This window comes from Bombina bombina, chromosome 6 (assembly GCF_027579735.1).
Source record: "Bombina bombina isolate aBomBom1 chromosome 6, aBomBom1.pri, whole genome shotgun sequence".
Taxonomy (NCBI): domain Eukaryota; kingdom Metazoa; phylum Chordata; class Amphibia; order Anura; family Bombinatoridae; genus Bombina; species Bombina bombina.
In genome coordinates this window covers 74,370,282-74,388,651 of record NC_069504.1, presented here as the reverse complement: position 1 = coordinate 74,388,651, position 18,370 = coordinate 74,370,282, and the positions used below count along the sequence as shown (strand labels likewise).

The window sequence follows — 18,370 nt, the reverse complement described above, 5'->3', positions numbered from 1 at the left end:
GTATTGTATTCCACAAGTAAAGGATGAATCCGTGGACTCGTCGTATCTTATAGAAGAAAAGGACATTTATGCTTACCTGATAAATTGATTTCTTCTAAGATACGACGAGTCCACGGCCCGCCCTGTCAATTTAAGACCGTTTATATTTTTTGTTTAAAACTTCAGTCACCTCTGCACCTTGTAGTTTCTCCTTTTTTCTTCCTATACCTTCGGTCGAATGACTGGGGGGTGGAGCTAAGGGAGGAGCTATATAGACAGCTCTGCTGTGGTGCTCTTTGCCACTTCCTGTTAGCATGAGGATAATATCCCACAAGTAATGGATGAATCCGTGGACTCGTCGTATCTTAGAAGAAATCAATTTATCAGGTAAGCATAAATTTCATTTTTGTATCATTAAAGGGACAGGAAACACCAAAAATTTATTTCATGGTTTGGATAGAACATACAATTTTAAACAACTTTCCATTTTACTTCCATTATCAAATTTGCTTCTTTCTCTTGTTATCCTTTGCTGAAGGAACAGCATTGCACTACTGGCAGCAAGATGAACACATCTAGTAAGCCAATCACAAGAGACAAATGTGTGTAGGCACCAATTAGCAGCAGCTCCCACTAGTGTAGGATATGTGCGTATTCATTTTCAACAAGGGTTACCAACAGAACAAAGCCCAATTAAAAATAGAAGTAAAGTTAAAAGCGTCTTAAAATGACATGCTCTATCTGAATCATGTAAGTTTAATTTCAACTTTTCTATCCCTTTAAGTTGCTACCATCACGACAGAACATGGAACTTTAAAGACCTTCCTAATCTTGGTAGCCTTTGTTGAAAAGCTTACCTGGATATGCTCAGGAGCAGCAATACACTACTCAGAGCTAGCTGCACATATATTCCACGAGTTATTGGCTTACCAGATGTGGTAAGCTTGCTCCCAGTAGTGCATTGCTGCTCCTGAGCATACTTAGGTATACTTTTCAACAAATTATACCAAGAGAACGAAGCACATTTAATATTAGGAGTAAATTGGAAAGATGTTTAAAGTTGCATGCTCTTTCTAAATCACTTGTTTCTTTTGACCTTTCTGTTCCTTTCAGAACTGATTTAGGACAAGTACATTACATAAGGTATATAACCGTAAATAACACTGCTCAAAATCACACACAGGGAAGATAAAGTTCATTAAATTCTTTGGCCTCTGGCATCAAATTGTTTTTTGGTTATTAAATCTTTAATATTTTCATTTCCTTCTACTTTGTAGGTTAATCAGCCGAAATTTAACCAGCGGAGGATAAGCAGTGCAAAATTCCTAGGGGAGCTGTACAACTACAGAATGGTTGAATCTGCTGTTATATTCAGAATACTTTATTCTTTTATTTCATTTGGAGTGAACCAGGACGGCAGCCCAAGCCAGCTAGATCCTCCTGAGCACCTGTTCCGCCTTCGTTTAGTTTGCACTATCCTTGACACATGTGGCCAGTACTTTGATAGAGGATCCAGCAAACGCAAATTGGATTGTTTCCTTGTATATTTTCAGGTATGCACCGAAATAGGTTCCTTTTACAGTAGGGAAAAAGTATTCTAAATTGCACACTCTGAATTGTGCAATTCATTTTATCTTCCATGTAAGAATGACAACATATGGAGTCCAGTTTGTGTTTTTGTTATTTATTCCCTATTTTATGGTTTATTGGTTGTTTTATTTATTTTTATTTATATATATATATAGATATATATATAGATATATATATATATATATATATATATATATATATATATATATATATATATATATATATATATATATATATATATATAGAGAGAGAGAGATGATCAGGTATGATCTTTAAACTGCCGAGTGGCAGTAATCATAGATCCAAACAGGCGACTCGCCTGATCTCTATAATTATCTCTCATAAGGATTGCACCCAGGTCGTGGCTGCTCCACCTGGTTGGAGTGCTGGGCTACATGCTATTTGACTTTTGATATATATATATATATATATATATATATATATATATAGTTTTTTATTTTCTCCAAGTAGAATGGGGGGATGAACAAATTCATGTTATCTTCCATGTCTCTGTAAGAATGACAACATATGGAGTCCAGTTTGGGTTTTTGTTATTTATTCCCTATTTTATGGTTTATTGGTTGCATTTTTATATTTTCAGTTTGTGTTTTACTTTCTCCAAGTAGAATGGGGGGGATGAACAAATTCATTTTTTGATAATCTTTATGTTGATGGTTCTCTGAAAATAAAGAGATTTATTATTTGGTAAAAAAAAGATTTCCTTCTTAATATGAGGAGAGTCCACGGCATCATTCCTTACTGTTTGGAAATACTGAACCTAGCCACCAGGAGGAGGCAAAGACACCCCAGCCAAAGGCTTAAATACTCCCCCTACTTCCCTCATATCCCAGTCATTCTTTGCCTTTCGTCACAGGAGGTTGGCAGAGGAGTGTCAGAAGATTCGGTGTAGTTCCTGGTGAAGTTAGAGTCTGGAGAGTCTTTCTGCGAATGCATCCAGACTCGTATTGACAGCTCCTAAGCAATCGGTGTTAACGAGTTTCACTGCCTGCTTCCATCACTCAAGTCCATGTCAGGAGCAATGCTACAAGACTGACAAACTTGAGAGGCTGTGTTTCTGTTCCACGGCATAGATTCTGGTAAGATCGTTTCATTTATTTTATACACATATGACTTTAGATTTAGGATTGAGCATTTACGCTTTCTGTTGAAGGAAGTTTTGCTAGCTATGTTAGAGGTTCCAGAGCCCAAATTGCCTGAGCAACCTTTGATTCCTAAATTAGATAAGGTCTACGAGGACAGGGTTGTTCCACAAACTTTCCCGGTTCCTGTAAAGATGGCGAACATTATTAAGAATGAATGGGAACGGATTGGTTCTTTATTTTCCCCTTCTTCCTTTAAGAAATTGTTCCTGGTCCCGGACTCTCAATTGGAGTTGTGGGGTTCCATCCCTAAGGTTGATTGTGCTATCTCTACGCTTGCTAAACGCACTACTATCCCGCTTGAGGATAGTTTGTCATTTAATGAGCCCATGGATAAGAAGATAGAAACTCTGTTCAGAAAGATGTTTCAACATACGGATATTTCTTTCAACCGGCATTGATCGAGGTGGAGGTTCCCCTTGAAGTGATCCAGGAAAGAATTAAGGCCATAAGGGTGGCTAATTCTTTTATTTGTGATGCAAATATGCAAATCATTCACCTGAATGCTAAGGCTTCGGGTTTTTCTGTTCAAGCCAGTAGGGCACTCTGGCTGAAGTCCTGGTCTGCGGACATGACTTCGAAGTCCAGACTTCTTTCCCTCCCTTTTAAGGGAAAGATTTTATTTGGTCCAGGCCTGAACTCAATTATCTCCACAGTTACTGGAGGCAAAGGTGCCTTTTTACCACAGGATAAGAAGAACAAGCCTAAGGGACAAGGTCCAAATTTTCGTTCCCTTCGTTCTGATAAATCCCAACGTCAGCAACCCTCCACAAAGCCCGAGCAATCCAAGGGGACTTGGAAGCGGCTCAGTCCTGGAAAAAATCCAAGCAGAGCAAGAAGCCCGCCAAGACAAAGTCGGCATAAAGGGGCGGCCCCCGATCTGGCTCTGGATCACGTAGGGGGCAGACTGTCGCTCTTTTCAGAAGCTTGGTTTGGGGACGTGCAAGACCCGTCGGTCCTGGAGGTTATCGCTCAGGGATACAAGATAGGTTTGATATGAGGAATCTGCCCCTGGGTGGATGAGACTTGAAACCTGTCTTCCAGGCCAGAAAAGAGAGAAGCCTTTCTGGGGTGCGTGAGGGATCTCTCCTCCCTAGGAGTCATTGTCCCGGTACCTCTTGCAGAAAGAGGTTTGGGATACTATTCAAACCTTTTTGTGGTCCCAAAGAATGAGGGAACTTTCCGAGCCGATTCTGGACCTAAAGTCTTTAAACAAATTCCTATCTGTTCCTTCGTTTAAGATGGAGACAATAAGGTCCATCCTTCCCTTAATTCAGGATGGACAGTTCATGACCAGAATAGATCTGAAGGATGCTTACCTTCACGTTCCAATCCACAAGGAACACTTCAAGTTTCTAAGGTTTGCGTTCCTGGACCAGCACTTCCAGTTTTTTGCACTTCCGTTTGGTCTAGCTACTACTCGAAGAGTTTTTACGAAGGTTCTAGGGGCTCTACTAGGAGTGGCTAGAACCAGAGGTATAGCAGTAGCTCCATACTTGGACGATATTTTAGCGCTGCGGAATCTGTTGGCGCTCTACAAATAACCGATAATAATAATAATAATAATATTCTGGTTAATGCACCATCTTGTCGTCTGACAGAAGACCATTCAAAATCTCTTCGGTTTCTTCTTTGATCTCATGGATGGAAGATAAACTTAGAAAAGAGTTTTTATTCCCAGTACCAGGGTGGAATTCCTGGGTACTATAATAGACTCCATATCCATGAGGAAATTCCTTACAGACCAGAGACGGTTCATGCTAACTTCCGCTTGTCTTGCCCTCCAGAGCTCCTTAAGGCCCTCTGTGGCTCAGTGTATGGAGGTGATTGGTCTCATGGTGTCCAGCATGGACATTATTCTTTTTGCCAGATTCCATCTCAGACCACTTCAACTGTGCATGCTGAGACAGTGGAACAGCGATCATTCGGATCTGTCTCAACAGATTTTTCTGGACAACCGGTTGAAAGAATTGTTCTCCTGGTGGTTCTGTCCAGATCACCTGTCCCAAGGGACATCCTTCTTGGGACCATCCTGGGAGATTGTGACTATGTACGCAAGTCTATAAGGATGTGGAGCTGTTTGGGGTGCCAGGAAGACACAGGGCCGGTGGACTCGAGAGGAATCCCTCCTCCCGATCAACATTATAGAACTTCGGGTAATCTTCAATGCTCTGAAGGCTTGGCCTCTTCTGGGTTCATCCCAGTTTATTAGATTCCAATCAGACAACATAACCTCGGTGGCTTACATCAACCATCGGGGGGAACGAGGAGCTTCCTAGCGATGAGGGGAAGTATCTCGAATTCTGGAGTGAGCGGAGGCCCACAACTGCTCACTGTCAGCGATCCACATTCCGGATGTGGACAACTGGGAGGCGGATTTTCTCAGCAGACAATCCTTTCATCCGGGAGAATGGTTTCTCCATCCCAAGGTGTTTGCGGAGAGTTGCAACAAATGGGGGACGCCGGAGAAAGATCTCATGGCATCCCGGCTCAATTCCAAGCTACCCAGATATGGGTCGCGGTCCAGGGATCCTCAAACGGTGCTAATAGATGCATTAGCAGTGCCTTGGAGGTTCAATCTAATTTACTTTTTCCCGCCGTTACCACTTCTTCCTCGTGTAGTGGCCCGCATCAAGCAGGAGCAGGCATCAATAATACTGATTGCTCCAACGTGGCCACAAAGGATGTGGTTTGCGGACCTGGTGGGGATGTCTTCATCTCCTCCGTGAAAGTTACCTTGTCGCAAGGATCTACTGGAACATGGTCCTTTTGCTCATCAAAATCTAGATTCTCTGAGGCTGTTTGCGTGGAGATTAAACGCTTAGTCCTAGCCAAGAGAGGTTTCTCTGAGAGGGTTATTGACACACTCATTCAGGCTTGTAAGCCTGTTACTCATCGCATGTATCATAAGGTGTTTTCAGCTTACTTATTCTGGTGTGAAGAGCATGGTTTAGCCTGGCATAAGGTTAAAGCTGCCAGGATACTTTCCTTTCTCCAGGAGGGTCTGGAGAAGGGCCTTTCTGCCAGTTCCCTGAGGGGACAGATTCTGGCCCTTTCTGTTTTGTTGCACAAGAGGCTCGCAGAGCTCCCTGATGTGCAATCTTTTGTTAAGGCTCTGATGAGGATCAGACCTGTGTTCAGATCTAACGCTCCAACTTGGAGTTTGAATCTTATTCTTAAGTTTTTGCAACGGGCTCCATGTGAGCCGATGCATTCGGTTGACATTAAATTGTTGTCTTGGAAGGTTCTTTTTCTATTGGCTATTGCGTCGACACACAGAGTTTCTGAAATAGCTGCCTTGCAATGTGAGCCTCCTTATCTGGTGTTCCACAATTATAAGGCTGTCCTACGTACCCGCTTGGGTTTTCTACCTAAGGTGGTGTCTGATCGTAAAATCAATCAGGAGATTGTGGTTCCTTCCTTATGTTTTAATCCTCCTCCTTCGAAGGAACGTTTACTTCATAATTTGGATGTGGTTCGAGCTTTGAAGTTTTATCTTCAAGCTACTAAGGATTTTAGGCAAACTTCTTCCTTGTTTGATATCTACTATGGGAAGCGTAAGGGTCTGAAGGCTTCTTCGACTTGCTTATCTTTTTGGCTGAGGAGTGTTATACGCTTAGCTTACGAGTCAGCGGGACTTAGACCTCCTCAGAGGATTACGGCTCATTACACTAGAGTGGTGGCTTCCTCCTAGGACTTTATAGATCAGATTTGTAACGTGGCTACCTGGTCCTCCTTACATACCTTTTTAAAATTCTACAAGTTTGACGTTTTTGCTTCGGCCGAAACAGCTTTTGGAAGAAAATTTGGGGAATTTTTTTTTCTCTTCCGGCACCATTTATACCCTGATATTTCTCCTACTGTTCCTTGTTCACTTGGCAGAATGACTGGGTTATGAGGGAAGTAGGGGGGGGGGGAGTATTTAATCCTTTGGCTGGTGTGTCTTTGCCTCCTCCTGGTGGCCAGGTTCAGTATTTCTCAACAGTAAGAAATGATGCAGTGGACTCTCCTCATACATAAGGAAATGAAATTATCAGGTAAGCATAATTTGTTTTTTTGATGCATTGTTTTTCTTTTAGCGCTATGTTTGGTGGAAGAAAAGTTTGGATGATTGGACGAAAGATCACCCATTCCCTATAGACATTGATTATATGATAAGTGACACATTGGAGCTGCTAAGGCCGAAGATGAAACTGTGCAACTCATTAAATGAAGCTGTCCGGCAGGTGCAGGATTTGGAGAGAGAATTTTTGGTAAAACTAGGTGAGTACATTTGTTTTTACTTTCAGTGTGCACTTTATTATTTTATTTGTATAGAACAATCTTGTGTGTTCAGAAACCTTCATACCTCCAGTCAATACTGAATATTTTAAAATATCATATGTAATTTCAATACTTTACCCAGATAAACAAATCGATATCCAATATTTCTCAAAAGGAACGATCTCACCTCAGAATACCAAAATTGGGGATATCAGCCAAAAGTTAGCAAGAGTTAGATAGCAGTAGCAGCAGCCTTTCAGCAGTTTTAGCAGCCACTTTCTCCAACATAGGTGTGTCCGGTCCACGGCGTCATCCTTACTTGTGGGATATTCTCTTCCCCAACAGGAAATGGCAAAGAGCCCAGCAAAGCTGGTCACATGATCCCTCCTAGGCTCCGCCTTCCCTAGTCATTCTCTTTGCCGTTGCACAGGCAACATCTCCACGGAGATGGCTTAGAGTTTTTTGGTGTTTAAATGTAGTTTTTATTCTTCAATCAAGAGTTTGTTATTTTAAAATAGTGCTGGTATGTACTATTTACTCTGAAACAGAAAAGAGATGAAGATTTCTGTTTGTAAGAGGAAAATGATTTTAGCAACCGTTACTAAAATCGATGGCTGTTTCCACACAGGACTGTTGAGAGGAATTAACTTCAGTTGGGGGAAACAGTGAGCAGACTTTTGCTGCTTGAGGTATGACACATTTCTAACAAGACTTGGTAATGCTGGAAGCTGTCATTTTCCCTATGGGATCCGGTAAGCCATTTTTATTAAATAAGAATAAAGGGCTTCACAAGGGCTTTAAAGACTGGTAGACATTTTTCTGGGCTAAAATGATTGATTTATAAGCATTTTTAATAGTTTATAGCTTTGAGGAGTTATTTTATTCTTGGGAATTATGTTAAAGAAACGGCAGGCACTGTATTGGACACCTTTTTCACTGGGGGCCTTCTCAAATCATAGGCAGAGCCTCATTTTCACGCCACTAATGCGCAGTTGTTTTTGAGAAGCAAGGCATGCAGATGCATGTGTGAGGAGCTCAGATACATATAAAAAGCTTACTGAAGGCGTCATTTGGTATCATATTCCCCTCTGGGCTTGGTTGGGTCTCAGCAAAGCAGATACCAGGGACTGTATAGGGGTTAAATATAAAAACGGCTCCGGTTCCGTTATTTTAAGAGTTAAAGCTTTCAAATTTGGTGTGCAATACTTTTAAGGCTTTAAGACACTGTGGTGAAATTTTGGTGAATTTTGAACAATTCCTTCATACTTTTTCACATATTCAGTAATAAAGTGTGTTCAGTTTAAAATTTAAAGTGACAGTAACGGTTTTATTTTAAAACGTTTTTTGTACTTTGTTATCAAGTTTATGCCTGTTTAACATGTCTGAACTATCAGATAGACTATGTTCTGTATGTGAGGAAGCCAAGGTTCCTTCTCATTTAAATAGATGTGATGTATGTGACAAACAATTTAGAGAAAATGATGCCCAAGATGATTCCTCAAGTGAGGGGAGTAAGCATGGTACTGCATCATCCCCTCCTTCGTCTACGCCAGTCTTGCCCACACAGGAGGCCCCTAGTACATCTAGTGCGCCAATACTCCTTACTATGCAACAATTAACGGCTGTAATGGATAATTCTATCAAAAACATTTTAGCCAAAATGCCCACTTATCAGCGAAAGCGCGACTGCTCTGTTTTAGAAAATACTGAAGAGCATGAGGACGCTGATGATAATGGTTCTGACATGCCCCTACACCAGTCTGAGGGGGCCAGGGAGGTTTTGTCTGAGGGAGAATTTTCAGATTCAGGGAAAATTTCTCAACAAGCTGAACCTGATGTGATTACATTCAAATTTAAATTGGAACATCTCCGCGCTCTGCTTAAGGAGGTGTTGTCTACCCTGGATGATTGTGACAATTTGGTCATTCCAGAGAAATTATGTAAGATGGACAAGTTCCTAGAGGTCCCGGGGCCCCCCGAAGCTTTTCCTATACCCAAGCGGGTGGCGGACATTGTAAACAAAGAATGGGAAAGGCCCGGCATACCTTTTGTCCCTCCCCCTATATTTAAGAAATTGTTTCCTATGGTCGACCCCAGAAAGGACTTATGGCAGACAGTCCCCAAGGTCGAGGGGGCGGTTTCTACTCTAAACAAACGCACTACTATCCCTATAGAAGATAGTTGTGCTTTCAAAGATCCTATGGATAAAAAATTAGAGGGTTTTCTTAAAAAGATGTTTGTTCAGCAAGGTTACCTTCTACAACCAATTTCATGCATTGTTCCTGTCACTACAGCAGCGTGTTTCTGGTTCGATGAACTAGAAAAGTCGCTCGATAAAGATTCTTCTTATGAGGAGATTATGGACAGAGTTCACGCTCTTAAATTGGCTAACTCTTTTACTTTAGACGCCACTTTGCAATTAGCTAGATTAGCGGCGAAAAATTCAGGGTTTGCTATTGTGGCGCGCAGAGCGCTTTGGCTAAAATCTTGGTCAGCGGATGCGTCTTCCAAGAACAAATTGCTTAACATACCTTTCAAGGGAAAAACGCTGTTTGGCCCTGACTTGAAAGAGATTATTTCAGATATCACTGGGGGTAAGGGCCACGCCCTTCCTCAGGATAGGTCTTTTAAGGCTAAAAATAAACCAAATTTTCGTCCCTTTCGCAGAAACGGACCAGCCTCAAGTTCTACATCCTCTAAGCAAGAGGGTAATACTTCTCAAACCAAGCCAGCCTGGAGGCCAATGCAAGGCTGGAACAAAGGTAAGCAGGCCAAGAAACCTGCCACTGCTACCAAGACAGCATGAGATGTTGGCCCCCGATCCGGGACCGGATCTGGTGGGGGGCAGACTTTCTCTCTTCGCTCAGGCTTGGGCAAGAGATGTTCTGGATCCTTGGGCGCTAGAAATAGTCTCCCAAGGTTATCTTCTGGAATTCAAGGAGCTACCCCCAAGGGGGAGGTTCCACAGGTCTCAATTGTCTTCAGACCACATAAAAAGACAGGCATTCTTACATTGTGTAGAAGACCTGTTAAAAATGGGAGTGATTCATCCGGTTCCATTAGGAGAACAAGGGATGGGATTCTACTCCAATCTGTTCATAGTTCCCAAAAAAGAGGGAACATTCAGACCAATCTTAGATCTCAAGATCCTAAACAAATTTCTCAAGGTTCCATCGTTCAAAATGGAAACCATTCGGACAATTCTTCCTACCATCCAGGAAGGTCAATTCATGACCACGGTGGATTTAAAGGATGCGTATCTACATATTCCTATCCACAAGGAACATCATCGGTTCCTAAGGTTCGCCTTTCTGGACAAGCATTACCAGTTTGTGGCACTTCCATTCGGATTAGCCACTGCTCCAAGAATTTTCACAAAGGTACTAGGGTCCCTTCTAGCGGTGCTAAGACCAAGGGGCATTGCAGTAGTACCTTACTTGGACGACATACTGATTCAAGCGTCGTCTCTACCACAAGCAAAGGCTCATACGGACATTGTCCTGGCCTTTCTCAGATCTCACGGGTGGAAAGTGAACGTAGAAAAAAGTTCTCTATCTCCGTCAACAAGAGTTCCCTTCTTGGGAACAATAATAGACTCCTTAGAAATGAGGATTTTTCTGACAGAGGCCAGAAAATCAAAACTTCTAAGCTCTTGTCAAGTACTTCATTCTGTTCTTCTTCCTTCCATAGCGCAGTGCATGGAAGTAATAGGTTTGATGGTCGCGGCAATGGACATAGTTCCTTTTGCGCGAATTCATCTAAGACCATTACAACTGTGCATGCTCAGTCAGTGGAATGGGGATTATACAGACTTGTCTCCGACGATACAAGTAGATCAGAGGACCAGAGATTCACTCCGTTGGTGGCTGACCCTGGACAACCTGTCACAAGGGATGAGCTTCCGCAGACCAGAGTGGGTCATTGTCACGACCGACGCCAGTCTGGTGGGCTGGGGCGCGGTCTGGGAACCCCTGAAAGCTCAGGGTCTTTGGTCTCGGGAAGAATCTCTTCTCCCGATAAATATTCTGGAACTGAGAGCGATATTCAATGCTCTCAAGGCTTGGCCTCAGCTAGCAAAGGCCAAATTCATACGGTTTCAATCAGACAACATGACGACTGTTGCGTATATCAACCATCAGGGGGGAACAAGGAGTTCCCTGGCGATGGAAGAAGTGACCAAAATCATTCAATGGGCGGAGACTCACTCCTGCCACTTGTCTGCAATCCACATCCCAGGAGTGGAAAATTGGGAAGCGGATTTTCTGAGTCGTCAGACATTTCATCCGGGGGAGTGGGAACTCCATCCGGAAATCTTTGCCCAAATAATCCAATTGTGGGGCATTCCAGACATGGATCTGATGGCGTCTCGTCAGAACTTCAAGGTTCCTTGCTATGGGTCCAGATCCAGGGATCCCAAGGCGACTCTAGTGGATGCACTAGTAGCACCTTGGAGCTTCAACCTAGCTTATGTGTTCCCACCGTTTCCTCTCATTCCCAGGCTGGTAGCCAGGATCAAACAGGAGAGGGTATCGGTGATCTTGATAGCTCCTGCGTGGCCACGCAGGACTTGGTATGCAGATCTGGTGAATATGTCATCGGCTCCACCATGGAAGCTACCTTTGAGACAGGACCTTCTTGTTCAAGGTCCGTTCGAACATCCGAATCTGGCCTCACTCCAACTGACTGCTTGGAGATTGAACGCTTGATTTTATCAAAGCGAGGGTTCTCAGATTCTGTCATTGATACTCTTGTTCAGGCCAGAAAGCCTGTAACTAGAAAAATCTACCATAAAATATGGAAAAAATATATCTGTTGGTGTGAATCTAAAGGATTCCCATGGAACAAGATAAAAATTCCTAAGATTCTATCCTTTCTTCAAGAAGGTTTGGAGAAAGGATTATCTGCAAGTTCTTTGAAGGGACAGATTTCTGCTTTATCTGTTTTACTTCACAAAAAGCTGGCGGCTGTGCCAGATGTTCAAGCTTTTGTTCAGGCTCTGGTTAGAATCAAGCCTGTTTACAAACCTTTGACTCCTCCTTGGAGTCTCAATTTAGTTCTTTCAGTTCTTCAGGGGGTTCCGTTTGAACCCCTACATTCCGTTGATATCAAGTTATTATCTTGGAAAGTTTTGTTTTTGGTTGCAATTTCTTCTGCTAGAAGAGTTTCAGAGTTATCTGCTCTGCAGTGTTCTCCTCCTTATCTGGTGTTCCATGCAGATAAGGTGGTTTTGCGTACTAAACCTGGTTTCTCCAAAATAGGTGTGTCCGGTCCACGGCGTCATCCTTACTTGTGGGATATTCTCTTCCCCAACAGGAAATGGCAAAGAGCCCAGCAAAGCTGGTCACATGATCCCTCCTAGGCTCCGCCTACCCCAGTCATTCTCTTTGCCGTTGTACAGGCAACATCTCCACGGAGATGGCTTAGAGTTTTTTTAGTGTTTAACTGTAGTTTTTATTATTCAATCAAGAGTTTATTTTGAAATAGTGCTGGTATGTACTATTTACTCAGAAACAGAAAAGAGATGAAGATTTCTGTTTGTATGAGGAAAATGATTTTAGCAACCGTCACTAAAATCCATGGCTGTTCCACACAGGACTGTTGAGAGCAATTAACTTCAGTTGGGGGAACAGTGAGCAGTCTCTTGCTGCTTGAGGTATGACACATTCTAACAAGACGATGTAATGCTGGAAGCTGTCATTTTCCCTCTGGGATCCGGTAAGCCATGTTTATTACGATTGTAAATAAGGGCTTCAAAAAGGGCTTATTAAGACTGTAGACTTTTTTTGGGCTAAATCGATTGATTATTAACACATATTTAGCCTTGAGGAATCATTTTATCTGGGTATTTTGATATAATAATATCGGCAGGCACTGTTTTAGACACCTTATTCTTTAGGGGCTTTCCCAAAGCATAGGCAGAGCCTCATTTTCGCGCCGGTGTTGCGCACTTGTTTTTGAGAGGCATGGCATGCAGTCGCATGTGAGAGGAGCTCTGATACTTAGAAAAGACTTTCTGAAGGCGTCATTTGGTATCGTATTCCCCTTGGGGCTTGGTTGGGTCTCAGCAAAGCAGATACCAGGGACTGTAAAGGGGTTAAAGTTCAAAACGGCTCCGGTTCCGTTATTTTAAGGGTTAAAGCTTCCAAATTTGGTGTGCAATACTTTTAAGGCTTTAAGACACTGTGGTGAAAATTTGGTAAATTTTGAACAATTCCTTCATGTTTTTTCGCATTTGCAGTAATAAAGTGTGTTCAGTTTAAAATTTAAAGTGACAGTAACGGTTTTATTTTAAAACGTTTTTTGTACTTGTTATCAAGTTTATGCCTGTTTAACATGTCTGAACTACCAGATAGACTGTGTTCTGAATGTGGGGAAGCCAGACTTCCTATTCATTTAAATAAATGTGATTTATGTGACAATGACAATGATGCCCAAGATGATTCCTCAAGTGAGGGGAGTAAGCATGGTACTGCATCATTCCCTCCTTCGTCTACACGAGTCTTGCCCACTCAGGAGGCCCCTAGTACATCTAGCGCGCCAATACTCCTTACTATGCAACAATTAACGGCTGTAATGGATAATTCTGTCAAAAACATTTTAGCCAAAATGAACACTTATCAGCGTAAGCGCGACTGCTCTGTTTTAGATACTGAAGAGCATGACGACGCTGATATTAATATTTCTGAAGGGCCCCTAACTCAGTCTGATGGGGCCAGGGAGGTTTTGTCTGAGGGAGAAATTACTGATTCAGGGAACATTTCTCAACAAGCTGAACCTGATGTGATTGCATTTAAATTTAAGTTGGAACATCTCCGCATTCTGCTTAAGGAGGTATTATCCACTCTGGATGATTGTGACAAGTTGGTCATCCCAGAGAAACTATGTAAAATGGACAGGTTCCTAGAGGTGCCGGGGCTCCCAGAAGCTTTTCCTATACCCAAGCGGGTGGCGGACATTGTTAATAAAGAATGGGAAAGGCCCGGTATTCCTTTCGTCCCTCCCCCCATATTTAAAAAATTGTTTCCTATGGTCGACCCCAGAAAGGACTTATGGCAGACAGTCCCCAAGGTCGAGGGAGCGGTTTCCACTTTAAACAAACGCACCACTATACCCATAGAGGATAGTTGTGCTTTCAAAGATCCTATGGATAAAAAATTAGAAGGTTTGCTTAAAAAGATGTTTGTTCAGCAGGGTTACCTTCTACAACCAATTTCATGCATTGTCCCTGTCGCTACAGCCGCATGTTTCTGGTTCGATGAGCTGATAAAGGCGGTCGACAGTGATTCTCCTCCTTATGAGGAGATTATGGACAGAATCAATGCTCTCAAATTGGCTAATTCTTTCACCCTAGACGCCACTTTGCAATTGGCTAGGTTAGCGGCTAAGAATTCTGGGTTTGCTATTGTGGCGCGCAGAGCGCTTTGGTTGAAATCTTGGTCGGCTGATGCGTCTTCCAAGAACAAGCTACTTAACATTCCTTTCAAGGGGAAAACGCTGTTTGGCCCTGACTTGAAAGAGATTATCTCGGATATCACTGGGGGTAAGGGCCACGCCCTTCCTCAGGATCGGCCTTTCAAGGCAAAAAAAAATAAACCTAATTTTCGTCCCTTTCGTAGAAATGGACCAGCCCAAAGTGCTACGTCCTCTAAGCAAGAGGGTAATACTTCTCAAGCCAAGCCAGCTTGGAGACCAATGCAAGGCTGGAACAAGGGAAAGCAGGCCAAGAAACCTGCCACTGCTACCAAGACAGCATGAAATGTTGGCCCCCGATCCGGGACCGGATCTGGTGGGGGGCAGACTCTCTCTCTTCGCTCAGGCTTGGGCAAGAGATGTTCTGGATCCTTGGGCGCTAGAAATAGTCTCCCAAGGTTATCTTCTGGAATTCAAGGGACTTCCCCCAAGGGGGAGGTTCCACAGGTCTCAGTTGTCTTCAGACCACATAAAAAGACAGGCATTCTTACATTGTGTAGAAGACCTGTTAAAAATGGGAGTGATTCATCCCGTTCCATTAAGAGAACAAGGGATGGGGTTCTACTCCAATCTGTTTATAGTTCCCAAAAAAGAGGGAACGTTCAGACCAATCTTAGATCTCAAGATCTTAAACAAGTTTCTCAAGGTTCCATCGTTCAAGATGGAAACCATTCGAACTATTCTTCCTTCCATCCAGGAAGGTCAATTCATGACCACGGTGGATTTAAAGGATGCGTATCTTCATATTCCTATCCACAAGGAACATCATCGGTTCCTGAGGTTCGCATTCCTGGACAAACATTACCAGTTCGTGGCGCTTCCTTTCGGATTAGCCACTGCTCCAAGGATTTTCACAAAGGTACTAGGGTCCCTTCTAGCTGTGCTAAGACCAAGGGGCATTGCTGTAGTACCTTACTTGGACGACATTCTGATTCAAGCGTCGTCCCTTCCTCAAGCAAAGGCTCACACGGACATTGTCCTGGCCTTTCTCAGATCTCACGGATGGAAAGTGAACGTGGAAAAGAGTTCTCTATCTCCGTCAACAAGGGTTCCCTTCTTGGGAACAATAATAGACTCCTTAGAAATGAGGATTTTTCTGACAGAGGCCAGAAAAACAAAACTTCTAGACTCTTGTCGGATACTCCATTCCGTTCCTCTTCCTTCCATAGCTCAGTGCATGGAAGTGATCGGGTTGATGGTAGCGGCAATGGACATAGTTCCTTTTGCACGCATTCATCTAAGACCATTACAACTGTGCATGCTCAGTCAGTGGAATGGGGATTATACAGACTTGTCTCCGAAGATACAAGTAAATCAGAGGACCAGAGACTCACTCCGTTGGTGGCTGTCCCTGGACAACCTGTCACGAGGGATGACATTCCGCAGACCAGAGTGGGTCATTGTCACGACCGACGCCAGTCTGATGGGCTGGGGCGCGGTCTGGGGATCCCTGAAAGCTCAGGGTCTTTGGTCTCGGGAAGAATCTCTTCTACCGATAAATATTCTGGAACTGAGAGCGATATTCAATGCTCTCAAGGCTTGGCCTCAGCTAGCGAGGGCCAAGTTCATACGGTTTCAATCAGACAACATGACAACTGTTGCGTACATCAACCATCAGGGGGGAACAAGGAGTTCCCTGGCGATGGAAGAAGTGACCAAAATCATTCTATGGGCGGAGTCTCACTCCTGCCACCTGTCTGCTATCCACATCCCAGGAGTGGAAAATTGGGAAGCGGATTTTCTGAGTCGTCAGACATTGCATCCGGGGGAGTGGGAACTCCATCCGGAAATCTTTGCCCAAGTCACTCAGCTGTGGGGCATTCCAGACATGGATCTGATGGCCTCTCGTCAGAACTTCAAAGTTCCTTGCTACGGGTCCAGATCCAGGGATCCCAAGGCGGCTCTAGTGGATGCACTAGTAGCACCTTGGACCTTCAAACTAGCTTATGTGTTCCCGCCGTTTCCTCTCATCCCCAGGCTGGTAGCCAGGATCAATCAGGAGAGGGCGTCGGTGATCTTGATAGCTCCTGCGTGGCCACGCAGGACTTGGTACGCAGATCTGGTGAATATGTCATCGGCTCCTCCTTGGAAGCTACCTTTGAGACGAGACCTTCTTGTTCAGGGTCCGTTCGAACATCCGAATCTGGTTTCACTCCAGCTGACTGCTTGGAGATTGAACGCTTGATCTTATCGAAGCGAGGATTCTCAGATTCTGTTATCGATACTCTTGTTCAGGCCAGAAAGCCTGTAACTAGAAAGATTTACCACAAAATTTGGAAAAAATATATCTGTTGGTGTGAATCTAAAGGATTCCCCTGGGACAAGGTTAAGATTCCTAGGATTCTATCCTTCCTTCAAGAAGGATTGGAAAAAGGATTATCTGCAAGTTCCCTGAAGGGACAGATTTCTGCCTTGTCTGTGTTACTTCACAAAAAGCTGGCCGCTGTGCCAGATGTTCAAGCCTTTGTTCAGGCTCTGGTTAGAATTAAGCCTGTTTACAAACCTTTGACTCCTCGTTGGAGTCTCAATTTAGTTCTTTCAGTTCTTCAGGGGGTTCCGTTTGAACCCTTGCATTCCGTTGATATTAAGTTATTATCTTGGAAAGTTTTGTTTTTAGTTGCAATTTCTTCTGCTAGAAGAGTTTCAGAATTATCTGCTCTGCAGTGTTCTCCTCCTTATCTGGTGTTCCATGCAGATAAGGTGGTTTTACGTACTAAACCTGGTTTTCTTCCAAAAGTTGTTTCTAACAAAAACATTAACCAGGAGATTATCGTACCTTCTCTGTGTCCGAAACCAGTTTCAAAGAAGGAACGTTTGTTGCACAATTTGGATGTTGTTCGCGCTCTAAAATTCTATTTAGATGCTACAAAGGATTTTAGACAAACATCTTCCTTGTTTGTTGTTTATTCCGGTAAAAGGAGAGGTCAAAAAGCAACTTCTACCTCTCTCTCTTTTTGGATTAAAAGCATCATCAGATTGGCTTACGAGACTGCCGGACGGCAGCCTCCCGAAAGAATCACAGCTCATTCCACTAGGGCTGTGGTTTCCACATGGGCCTTCAAGAACGAGGCTTCTGTTGATCAGATATGTAGGGCAGCGACTTGGTCTTCACTGCACACTTTTACCAAATTTTACAAGTTTGATACTTTTGCTTCTTCTGAGGCTATTTTTGGGAGAAAGGTTTTGCAAGCCGTGGTGCCTTCCATTTAGGTGACCTGATTTGCTCCCTCCCTTCATCCGTGTCCTAAAGCTTTGGTATTGGTTCCCACAAGTAAGGATGACGCCGTGGACCGGACACACCTATGTTGGAGAAAACAGAATTTATGTTTACCTGATAAATTACTTTCTCCAACGGTGTGTCCGGTCCACGGCCCGCCCTGGTTTTTTTAATCAGGTCTGATAATTTATTTTCTTTAACTACAGTCACCACGGTACCATATGGTTTCTCCTATGCAAATATTCCTCCTTAACGTCGGTCGAATGACTGGGGTAGGCGGAGCCTAGGAGGGATCATGTGACCAGCTTTGCTGGGCTCTTTGCCATTTCCTGTTGGGGAAGAGAATATCCCACAAGTAAGGATGACGCCGTGGACCGGACACACCGTTGGAGAAAGTAATTTATCAGGTAAACATAAATTCTGTTTTTCTTCCGAAAGTTGTTTCTAACAAAAATATTAACCAGGAGATAGTCGTGCCTTCTTTGTGTCCGAATCCAGTTTCAAAGAAGGAACGTTTGTTGCACAATTTGGATGTAGTTCGTGCTCTAAAATTCTATTTAGAGGCTACAAAGGATTTCAGACAAACATCTTCCTTGTTTGTTGTTTATTCTGGTAAAAGGAGAGGTCAAAAAGCAACTTCTACCTCTCTCTCTTTTTGGCTTAAAAGCATCATCAGATTGGCTTATGAGAC

At 43.3% G+C, this 18,370-nt stretch overlaps 1 protein-coding gene across 5 annotated transcripts in view; it reads left to right on the top strand.

Moving 5' to 3' along the window:
- UPF2 (UPF2 regulator of nonsense mediated mRNA decay) overlaps positions 1 to 18,370 on the top strand; it is a 654,310-nt gene that overhangs the window by 387,478 nt on the left and 248,462 nt on the right. For all 5 annotated transcript variants that reach the window (XM_053716468.1, XM_053716466.1, XM_053716467.1 and 2 more), the window contains 2 exons: positions 1,257 to 1,532; positions 6,809 to 6,992. In XM_053716468.1, the coding sequence (XP_053572443.1) occupies positions 1,257 to 1,532; positions 6,809 to 6,992 (460 nt within the window). The remainder of the gene's footprint in view (positions 1 to 1,256; positions 1,533 to 6,808; positions 6,993 to 18,370) is intronic.